The sequence below is a fragment of the Natator depressus genome, chromosome 3 (genome assembly GCF_965152275.1).
Source record: "Natator depressus isolate rNatDep1 chromosome 3, rNatDep2.hap1, whole genome shotgun sequence".
Taxonomy (NCBI): domain Eukaryota; kingdom Metazoa; phylum Chordata; order Testudines; family Cheloniidae; genus Natator; species Natator depressus.
This window is the reverse complement of record NC_134236.1, coordinates 150,353,529-150,364,878: the sequence shown is the minus strand read 5'-3', so window position 1 is coordinate 150,364,878 and position 11,350 is coordinate 150,353,529. Positions and strand designations below refer to the sequence as shown.

Sequence of the window (11,350 nt, the reverse complement as noted above, 5' to 3'; positions counted from 1 at the left end):
TTACTGACTCAGTTAGACCTCAGTGAAACCAATATTCCCATTGTTATTGCTGCTTGCTGTGCACTCCACAATATCTGTGAGAGTAAGGGGGAGACGTTTATGGCAGGGTGGGAGGATGAGGCAAATCCCCTGGCCACTGATTACGCGCAACCAGACACCAGGGCGGTTAGAAGAATACATGGGGGCTCGGTGCGCATCAGAGAAGCTTTGAAAACCAGTTTCATGACTGGCCAGGCTACCGTGTGACAGTTCTGTTTGTTTCTCCTTAATGAAAACCCGCCCCCTTGGTTCACTCTACTTCCCTGTAAGCCAGCTGCCCTCCCCTCCCCCCTTCGATCACCACTTGCAGAGGCAATAAAAGTCATTGTTGTTTCAAATTCATGCATTCTTTATTAATTCATCACACAAATAGGGGGATAACTGCCAAGGTAGCCCGGGAGGGGTGGGGGAGGAGGGAAGGACAAGGCCACACTGCACTTTAAAACTTATTGAATGCCAGCTTTCTGTTGCTTGGGCAATCTTCTGGGGTGGAGTGCTTGGTGCCCAGAGGCCCCCCCACCGTGTTCTTGGGCATCTGGGTGAGGAGGCTATGGAACTTGGAGAGGAGGGTGGTTGGTTACACAGGGGCTGTAGCGACAGTCTGTGCTCCTGCCTTTCCTGCAGTTCAACCATACACCGGAGCATATCAGTTTGATCCTCCAGTAGCCTCAGCATTGTCTCCTGCCTTCTGTCAGCAAGCTGACGCCACCTATCATCTTCAACCCGCCACCTGTCCTCACATTCATATTGTGCTTTCCTGGACTCTGACATTGCTTGCCTTCACGCATTCTGCTGGGCTCTTTCTGTGTGGGAGGACTGCATGAGCTCAGAGAACATTTCATTGCAAGTGCATTTTTTTCGCCTTCTAATCTTCGCTAGCCTCTGGGATGGAGATGATAGTGTGAGCATTGAAACATTGGCAGCTGCGGGAGCAAAAATAAGGGAGAGTAGTAGTTAAAAAAACACATTTCAGAGAATCAATGGGTAGACTCTTTCACGGTGAACCTTGCTGTTAACATTACATAGCACATGTGCTTTCGGTACAAGGTCACATTTTGCCTCTTATATTGAGGGTCTGCCAGTTTGGTGTGAGAGATCACACATGCAGGGCCGGGCAACATAATTCAGCTTGCAGGCAACCATGGTAAGCCACAGTCTTTTGGCTTCTTTAACCTTCATAACATGTGGGAATGGTTTCAAACAGCAGCACCCTCCTTTCCCATACCAAGCAGCCGTTGGGTTGGCCATTTAAAATGGGTTGGCCATTTAAAAGGAGGGGCTCCGGTTTTTGGGTTAACGTGCAGCACAAACCCAGCTAAACAAATTAATCATTAAACACGCTTGCTTTTAAACCATGTATTATATTTACAAAGGTACACTCACCAGAGGTCCCTCCTCCGCCTGGCGGGTCCGGGAGCCCGCCTTGGGTGGGTTCGGGGGGTACTGGCTCCAGGTCCAGGGTGAGAAACAGTTCCTGGCTCTCGGGAAAAATGGTTTCTCCACTTGCTTGCTGTGCGCTATCTTCAACCTCCTCCTCCTCATCTTCCTCATCCCCAAAATGTGCATCCCTGTTGTGTGATAATCCATTGACAGAGCCAAAGCACAGAGGTGGGGTAGTGGTGGCTGCACCCCCTAGACTGGCATGCAGGTCATCATAGAAACAGCACGTCTGGGGCTCTGACCCCGAGCAGCCGTTTGCTTCTGTAGCTTTTTGGTAGGCTTGCCTGAGCTCCTTAAGTTTCACACGGCACTGCTGCAGGTCCCTGTTATAGCCTCTGTCCTTCATGCCCTTGGAGATTTTTTCAAATGTTTGGGCATTTCGTCTTTTGGAACGGAGTTCTGATAGCACGGATTCGTCTGCCCATACAGCGATCAGATCCCGTACCTCCAGTTCGGTCCATGCTGGAGCTCTTTTGCGATTCTGGGACTCCATCATGGTCACCTCTGCTGATGAGATCTGCACTCACCTGCAGCTTGCCACGCTGGCCAAACAGGAAATGAGATTCAAAAGTTCGCAGGCCTTTTCCTGTCTACTTGGCCAGTGCATCTGAGTTGAGAGTGCTGTCCACAGCGGCCACAATGGAGCACTCTGGGTTAGTTCCCGGAGGCCAATACTGTTGAATTGCGACCACACTACCCCACACTACCCCAAATTTGACCCAGCAAGGTCAATTTCAGCGCTAATCCCCTCATCAGGGGAGGAGTACAGAAATCGATTTTAAGAGCCCTTTAAGTCGAAAAAAATGGCTTCGTTGTGTGGACGGGTGCAGGGTTAAATAGATCTAACGCTGCTAAATTCGACCTAAGCTCGTAGTGTAGACCAGGGCTCAGAGAATACAAAACTGTGCAGGGATGTGGAGGACTGTCACCTCACATTTGCAGAGACCTCGGTGCGGGACCCAGCTTTTTTCTCCTCACTGGCTCCCACTGTGCTGTGTGGAGGGAGCTCTCAGCAGCCCCACCGTCCTCCAGTCCCTGCAACTCTCTGTCATGCTCAGGGGGGTTCTGGGCTGGGGGAGCCAGAGACATCTTCAGCAAAGCTTTGTGTAAGGCCGGGGGCCTAGCCCTTGCTGGTGGGCCTGAACACAAGGGCCTGAATTGTGTGTTTAAATAAGTGAGAGTGGACTGAAACCGGGAAGTGCTTGGGAAGGACAGTGATTAGCACAATGATAATGCACTTTCTTTTTAAATAGCATCCCGTGTCCCGGAGAACCACCACACACTTTACAGGGTGAGTCAATCACAAGCCCCGCAGAGGAGGAAAGACTTGGCCTGACTTTCCAGAGAGGCATTTGAGCATAGGACAGATCTGTTGGCATCAGCTGGTGCACTCGGCAGCCCATCCACCGCTCGACATGCCTTCTAAGGAACTGTGCAGCACCACTGACAGTGCAGGACTAGAGCCTTTCATTACCCTTTAGCAACACCTTGCAGCTTCTCATTCCCCTGCAGACAAATCTCCCACAGGGCTGCATTCTTCATGGGCAGGCAGCATGGCCTAGTGTTATAGCCTGGTCTGGAACTCAGGAGACCTGTGCTCTATTGCTGGCTCTGCCACTGGCCTGCTAGGACACCTGTGTAAGTCACTTCACCCTGTGTAAGTCACTTCAAACCCCACACTGAGCAACAAGGGCTTAACACAGGGGTGGGCAAACTACGGCCCGCGGGCTGGATACGTCCCTGCAACGCCTGGAGCCTTCAGGCACCGCCCCCCACAGCTGCCATTGGCAGGGAACGGGGAACCATGGCCAATGGGAGCTTTCGGGGGTGGTACCCACAGGTCAGGGCATCACGCAGAGCCCTCTGCCCCCTGCAAAAGCCGCAGAGACATGGTAAGGGCTGCTTCCAGGAGCGGCACGGGGCCAGGGCAGGCACGGAGCCTGCCTTTGCCCCGTTGCATGCCACTGCCACCCTGGAGCCACTCACGGTAAGCGGCGCTGGGCCAGAGCCCACACCACAAACCCCTCCTGCACCCTGCACCCCAACTCCCTGCCCTGAGCCCCCACCGCACCCTGCCTGCACCCCAACCCCCTGCCTCACCCCACACCCCTCCTGCACCCTAACCCCCTGCCGTACCCCTCCTGCACCGCCACCCCCTGCCCTGAGCCCCTTCCTGCACACCGCACCCCCTCCCGCACTCCAGCCCCCTGGCCCAGCCCTACATTCATGGCCCTGCATGCAATTCCCCACGCAGATGTGGCCCTTGGGCCAAAAGGTTTGCCCACCCCTGGCTTAAGGGCTCATTTTGGGCTCAGCCAGCCCCGCCCCACCACAAGAGCAGCAAATGCTTCATCTGCTGGAGGAATGAAAAGGCAGCAAATTAGCTCAGCTGGTGAGCAGTGCTGAAGGTGAGCAGACTTGCAGCCCACAGCTCCAGCAGAGCAAAACCTAAAGGCTCTGATGCAGCTGCCTAAAGGGGCCCTCCGTGAGGAAAGAGGACCCTCCGCAAAGACAAGCAGAAAGGGAAGTATTTTGTGGTGACTCCCTCTTGCTTCCTTGGGATTTTGATTTTCCCATCAGGTGAAGGCCTTGGACTGAGGTGACCCCAGGAGGGGAGACGAGAGGAAGAGGCCCAGGGAGGACAGCCTTAAGTAGTCTTGGTTGCCAGGTTACTGGTAGCTAAAAGGGCCCTGGGTTGGAGCCTGGTAGAGTGGGAGGGCCCAGGCTCCCCTCCCCACAAACCCCTTGGCAGTCTGGGGTTGTGGCTGTGACCACGAGGCCATGCTTCCCAACCAGACCCTGAGTGGTGACCATTACACAGGGTTATGGAAACACAGGTGTGTTACAGAAATACAAGCGTGAACCTCAACTCTCCTGCCTTGCAGATGGACCTCGGTCTTGAATTTTCCCTTTCATCCCCTCCCTGGTTCTGAAATCACCAAATCTTCAATGCTGGAGCATTTAGCTGCAGTTAGAATTGCCATCTTTAAAAGTATCGAGGGTAGCCGTGTTTGTCTGTATCCACAAAAACAACAAGGAGTCTGGTGGCACCTTAAAGACTAACAGATATATTTGGGCATAAGCTTTCATGGGTAAAAAACCACTTCTTCAGGCGTTTTTTTACCCACGAAAGCTAATGCCCAAATAAATCTGTTAGTCTTTAAGGTGCCACCAGACTTCTTGTCATCTTTAAAAGGTCATCATCTGGACTCTGTGGCTTCAGGCTGGTGCACTGTTCAGAAGTGAAATGCTATCTTAGCCCTGAAGACATCCATTGTTCATTGGTGAACAGGTTCAGATCACATAGGAACCAACCCAAACTCAACTTCTTAACTAAGTTTGAAAAAGTTTGGTTAACATTTCTGCTTGTCATTAATGTTCATTTTTTCATGTCTCTCTCAGATTGTGGCTAGAAACTACAGATCTATAGCACAAAAGGTCATTCTTGTGGTCTTACTGCCCTGACTGGAAGCAGGAGACATCTCCTAAGAGAGCTTGATGCAAGGCAGAATGACCTAGAGCAGGTGAGGGCCACATCAGGTTTCCAAAATTGTATGGAGGGCTGGTTAGGGGAGTCCATGTCCCCCCAGACAGCCAGGTGTGGCCCGGCTCCCGCTTCCCATCCGACCCCCACCGACGGCTCCCCCAGACTCCTCCCCATCCAACCCCCGGTCCCCTGACGGCCCTCTTGGGACTCCAGCCCCATCCACCACCCCTTGTCCCCTGCCCAGCCCTGGACCCCCTACCCCTGACTGCTCCCTGCCGCCCCATCCAACCTCCCCACATTCCTCACTGCCTCCCCAGGACCCCTGCCCCATCCAACCCCCCTGTTCCCTACCCTCTGACCCCCCCAACCCCATCCACACCCCTGACCACACCCCCGAACTCCCCTGCCCTCTATCCAATCCCCTCCCCGCCCCCTTACTGCGCTGCCTGGAGCACCAGTGGCTGGCGGCGCTACAGCCACACCGCCCAGAGCACCACGTCAAACCGCGGCTCTGCAACTGCGCTGCCCGGCCGCCCAGAGCATGGCGCGCTGAGGGGGAGAGAGAGAGGGAGGGGGAACAGCAGGGGAGGGGCCGGGGGCGAGCCTCCCGGGCCAGGAGCTCAGGGGCCAGGCAGGAGGGTCCCATGGGCCGAATGTGGCTCGTGAGCTGTAGTTTGCCCACCTCTGACCTAGAGGAATGGGCATAAGCTAAGGACTTAGCACTTACAGGTGTCATTCCTGAAACTTCTAGTAACTCCCTTGAGCAACGCTCTGTATCATCACTAATGAGGATAATGATCCTTCCCCACGTCTCAGGGACTAGACAACATTTTTAAAGGCAAGTGATACTGTTCTTATGACTTCTCCAGACCAATCTGGTAGACTTCCGATAAGTGTAAAGACTACATATTTGACTTAGCCCTGTGCCAGTGCCTGAGCTCCCGCTGAAGTCCATGGGGCTTGAGAGCAATTGGCAATTTGCAAGAGGCATTCCACACCTTTGAGAGTCACGCCTCCGCACATGTCCTAGGCTTGCAAGTCAAATGGGAGCCATGCATGGAAGTGAAGACAGGCACCAGCCCTGGCTGTGGAATCCCTTTTCAGCTGAGTTGCTTACTTCCCAGACACAGGTAGTCTCGTGGTGGGTAATTTGATTAACTTCATTCTAATTAATTCTGTAATCTCAAACTGTTCCTGAAACCTGTGCAGAGCCCGTCAAGGTAGAAGCACAGAAGGCGACACAGGCAAACTAAAGATTCAGTCCACTGGCTTCTCTATATTTATCTTACCAAGAAAAACAGCCAACAGCAGCGTCTTCCAGCCTGCAGGGTCCTGATACCAATTTCTGTCATGCCCATGTTTCCCAGTGGTCCAGCTCAAGAAAAGGGTGGACGTGACTGCATCAGAATTAGTGTCCTCTGGGCTATAGTCATCACAAGCCAAATTCATCCCTGGAGTTACAGTACATGGGCTGGAGGGGGGTTAGCCCCATGGTATTGTGGGGGATAGGGAGGGAAGGAGAAACAAAATGTAAGGGAAAGTCCTCTTGAATACAGGAAACTATTCCAGTCCAACATGCCCCATCCAGTTCCTAACTGCCCCCCCTCACCCATCCTTTTCCTGCAGCACCCCGCATCCAGCCATTTGCTTCAATTCACACTCTGCAACTTGTTTTGTCAGCAGCCCTGAGAAGTAAATTAAGGGGGCATCTCTGTCCCAATCCCCTACCCTGGTAACTTCTGTTTGTTCCCCTTTGCAGAAAGCAGTTCTGTCCAGGTCCCCCATTTTACTCCCACTTGCCGCACCATCACATTATTTCCCCCTCCTTGTTGATGCCTTCACTGGGGCAAACTGTTTCCCTCAATCCTCTTTGGAATTTTAAAAATCCAGCAGGGAGTGCTTCCTAGTGATCAGAGCTGGGGCCAAGGAGTCAGGCCTACTGGGTTCTGTGCCCAGCTCTGCTACTTACTTGCTGCGTGACCCTGGGCACGTCACTGCCTCAGTCTCCCTATCTATAAAACAGGAGTGTTGATCCAGATCTTCCTCACAGAGTTGTGAGAGGATTCACTCATTAATGCTTGCGGAGCACATTGAGCTCCTCACATGGGAGAGGGCAGAAAAGGGTGAGGGTTAGAGATTAGTATCTGCTATATCAGATTACCCCAAAGTCTTACTCCTTTCCAGTGAAAATTAACCCAATTTCCTCAAACCTTCCTGAAAACTTAAATTCTTTGGACTTGGTGCCTCCTCAACACCCGCCTTTGTGGCAGGGCCATAATCCCCTTGCAGTGGGATCAGGGCCGGATTAACATTTTGTGGGCCTAGCGCCAAAGATACGTGTGGGCTCCCATAGGGGCAATGGAGCATGGCGCAGGGAGGTCAGTCCACAGAGCGAGGGGGGCAATGGGGCATGGCATGGCAGGAGTGGCCCCACTCTGCCCAGCCCAATGCGAGGGCACTATTTACAAACCGGCAGTTGCCAGACACACAGTGGCCTGCCCGGACCTGTGCTGCCAGTGTGCCCCTTCCCCTCGGGGGTGGGCCCACGGTACGCCACACAGCCCCCTCGCCTAACACCCCATAGGTGCTGACTCCGTGGGTGCTCCGGGGCTGGAGCAGCCACAGAAAAAAAATATATAGTGTGGGCTCAGCACCCACCGGCAGCCCCGCCAATCAGATCCTCCCCCTCGTCCCCTCCACCTCCCGCCCGCTGCTGATTAGCTGTTCAGCAGGAGGCGCTGGGCGGGGAGGAGCAGGGGCAGAAAGAGGCGGGAGCACTCTGGGGAGAGTGCAGAATGGGGCAGGAAGAGGCGGGGTGGGGGTGGAACGAAGGCAGGAAGAGGTGGGTGGCAGGGCCTTCGGGGAAAGGGTGGAGTGGGGGTGGGGCTTGGCACAGAGCTGGGATCAAACACCCATGGGGAAATCAGAGATTCAGCACCTCTGCAACAGGCCCCGACTCCCTATGGCCAGAGGGCCCCCCCCCCCAACACACACACACAAATGCAGAGCGCCCTGCACAACCCTGCAGGCTGAGAGGAACAAGTGGTGGGCGGGGGCCAGCAAGCGGAGCAGGCCAGGGCCCCTTCTGAGCATGGGCCCGGCTCCATGGTGCCACTGGCGCCATTGTAAACCTAGCACTGAGTGGGATGGGCCCTAGGCCGGCATACAGTATCCCCAGTGGGGTCTCACTAGGGCCTTATCCAGTCCCAGCATTGCCTCCTTTGCTTTGTGTTGCACCCTTTTGCTAATACAACCTAGTGGGTCCCCTCTGCGGTCACCTACTGCTTTTGTTTGATCATCAGAATGATTTTCCCACAGGAACCCCCTAATTCTAGGAGTCTGAGCTCAGTGGTTGAACAGTTAGTTTCTAAAACAGTTTGTGGGCTATAGAAAATCTTCCCTCTCCACCCAGCTCTGTGTATACGGGTTGCATTACCTGAGTTAAGGCTCCAGCCACAGGGAACCCATTGCTGACAACAAAATAGTCGTTTTTCATGATATGTATAAATGCATTTTTAAATACAAAGTCTGAGGCCCTTGTGTGCCACAACTTCAGAGCTAATCCTGAAGCATACTTCCTTATTTATTTACTGCTGTGTCACTGGCTAAATGGAACCCTGAACAACATTAACAAGGAAATAAACATGTAACATGGGAGCCATGTTATCAACACACTGCAAGAGCCGAGGATGACGTTCTAGCTCGGAGCTGATGCGGGAGGCGTAGGGCCATGTGAACGGCATGATGAGGTCGTCAGCTTGACAGATCTGAAACCGACGGGGATAAAAACATTAAAATTGATCATTGTTGGTGCTGCTTCTTGCATTGTGGTGGTAGCAGAGGCTGGGGGGAGGAGGGATTGATTGACCACCCTCTCCCCTCAAAATGATATGGCAGCAAAGGGGCCCCTTGGCTGCCTGTAAAGGGAGGGTGCGGGAATTGACAGCTGTGAGGCCCTATGCTTTTTGGAGTAGGAGGCTGAGTTCTAGCCCCACCGTGACCTTGAATCAATACTTACTTTTGTAAGAGAGAAAATTCTTTCTGCAGGATTGATGGATATTTCGTCCAACTAAAAACCATGACAGATGGGTTTTGTTCAAACCTCTATGCATTTTAAAATTGCATTTACACTTGCTAAACAAGAACTGTGTCTGGAACAAACCTGTCTCCTGCTCTCTTTTCATTTTCTCCTCCTTTGGGTCCTGGGCAGCCACAGGGCTGCTGGGAACCTGTGCCCAATTTAGAATTGGGTCCTGCTCAGATTCTTTGGGTTTATTCTTTTGAACCTAGTTTTTTGCTGTTCAGAAAACAGTGCTGCTCTCTACAGAGGAAATGGGAGTTTAGGTTCCTTTTGGTTGAGATATTAAACTCGTGGTCCCTACAGATCCCATAACACAGTGCCCAGTGGATTGTACACTGGACTGGGAGTCTGAAATGCTGTGTGGCCTTAGGTAAGCCACTTTCACTCTCTGTGCCTCAGTTTTCCCAGCTGCAAATGGGGGATAATACTACTTTTCCTGCTTTGTAAAACCTGTTAGATTTATGAATGACAAGTGCCCTATAAGAGTTCAGTGTTGTTATCAGTGCTTTTTTTAAGAGCAGTGATGCTAGCCCCTGGCAACAGTGCAGCTCAGATAATTACATTCTGCCCAAGTAAAAGTCCTCCTGTTTTACCAGTGAACACTAGTGTTGCCTTCCCTTCCATTCTGAAACTGCTGTTTTCTCTTAAATAGTTGTCATGTCTCTTTCCCCCCTGAAGTGATTGCATTCAGTGGTAAGTGTTGGCACTTTTATGCACTATTGCGTGTTTTATAGTAAAGGGCTTTTGGGATCTATCAGGATGAAAAGTGCTGTAGATATATGACAGCATTCCTAAGATTCTGCCATGAACTGGCTAGTGCACTGTCCTCTACAGATCAAAGCAGGACAGCTCAGCTGTGTGTCATAGGCCCTGTACCTCCTAACTCTTCATGGAGATTCTCTTTTCGTTTAAGTGGTAAGGCCCTATGCTTTGGAGTAGAAGACTCCAAGTTCTATCCCCACTGGCACCCTAAAAATCCAAGTGTCCACAATCTGCAGCAGAACAACAATTATTTTTGCCTTTTCTTTTTCAAAGAGATCATCTTCCTAGCTGGAGCTCTGAGCATGTCCTTCTGCTTTACAGTCCCACTCTCTGGATCCCACATTGCAGCCACCACCTACCAGCACAGCAGGATTGGGTTTCGGTTCCTGAACAGCACTGAAGCCGAGGTGCGGAGCTGGCTCAAGGGCAGCTGGTGTTCGCCTCCTGCAAAAAGACTAGTCATTCCTGTCTAGTCTTTTTATCTTGTTGATTTACAGAACTTCCTAGTGCTGGCAGCAGGGCAGGGAAGTAGCCAGGACACTTCCTGTTAACCTTTATCCCTTTGCAGTTCTGGCCTTTCATAAGAACGGCCATACTGGGTCAGACCAATGGTCCATCTAGCTCAGTATCCTGTCTTCTGGCAGTGGCTGGTGCCAGATGTTTCGGAGGGAGTGAGCAGAACAGGGCAATTATCAAGTGATCCATTCCCTGTCATCCAGTCCCAGCTTCTGGCAGTCAGAGGTTTAGAGACACTTAGAGCATGGGGTTATGTCCCTGACCATCTTGGCTAATAGCCATTGATGGACCTATCCTGCATGAGCTTATCTAATTCTTGTTTAACATAGTTACACTTTTGGCTTTCACAAGATCCCCTGGCTAAGAGTTCCACAGATTGACTGTGCACTGTGTGAAGAAGTACTTCCCTATGTTTGTTTTAAACCTGCTGCCTATTTATTTCATTGGGTGACCTTTAGTTCTTGTGTTATGAGAAAGGGTAAATAATACTTCCTTATTCACTTTCTCCACACCAGTCATAATTTTATCGACCTTTATCATATCTCCCCCCCTCCCCCAAAAGCTTCACACATTTGTTTCATGCCATCTTTGTTTGTCATTATCCCCTTTCCTTGCCAGTGTCATCATGTCTTGTGGTTGTCTAATGGAAGATACACTCCTATTCCCAGTGCGATCAAACATTATAGATTCTTTGGGTCAAGGTTCTTCTTTCTATTGCTGTAAAGTGCCAGGCAAAGATATGGGGCAAGATACCTATATCTGTGTTACACTAATGGTTCTGGATTACACTATGATGGTTCTGTGATGTGATGCAATGAAGAGAGGGGTAGACACCATCAGCACAATGTGAGGAGGGATGAAAGTGACGCAGGTTACCCAGGAGAAGTGAGAAGAGAGAGAGCTACTCAGAAGCCAAGGGAAAGGGAGTGTTGCGTGTACCCTGGGGCAGAGCAGTGGGATGGGCACAGACTGGGAGACCAAGAGAGAAGAGAGGCCTGATGCCAGAAGCAGAGGGGCGCCCTCCT

The 11,350-nt window shown here is 51.7% G+C and overlaps 1 protein-coding gene across 1 annotated transcript; it reads right to left on the bottom strand.

The window, feature by feature from the left end:
• Positions 1–819: 819 nt before the first annotated feature.
• Positions 820–1,975, bottom strand: LOC141984140 (uncharacterized). Its single transcript, XM_074947085.1, has 2 exons — positions 1,423–1,975; positions 820–962 (listed from the first exon to the last, which is right to left on the bottom strand). The coding sequence occupies exons 1-2, from the start codon at positions 1,973–1,975 to the stop codon at positions 820–822; spliced, it is 696 nt and encodes a 231-aa protein (XP_074803186.1).
• Positions 1,976–11,350: the final 9,375 nt, after the last annotated feature.

Excerpts from the sequence above, each read along its gene's own strand:
- LOC141984140 (XM_074947085.1), bottom strand. The coding sequence starts at position 1,975 with ATGATGGAGTCCCAGAATCGCAAAAGAGCTCCAGCATGGACCGAACTG. Across the intron at positions 963-1,422 it reads AGGCGGAGGAGGGACCTCTG|CTGCCAATGTTTCAATGCTC; the intron begins GTGAGTGTACCT and ends TTGCTCCCGCAG.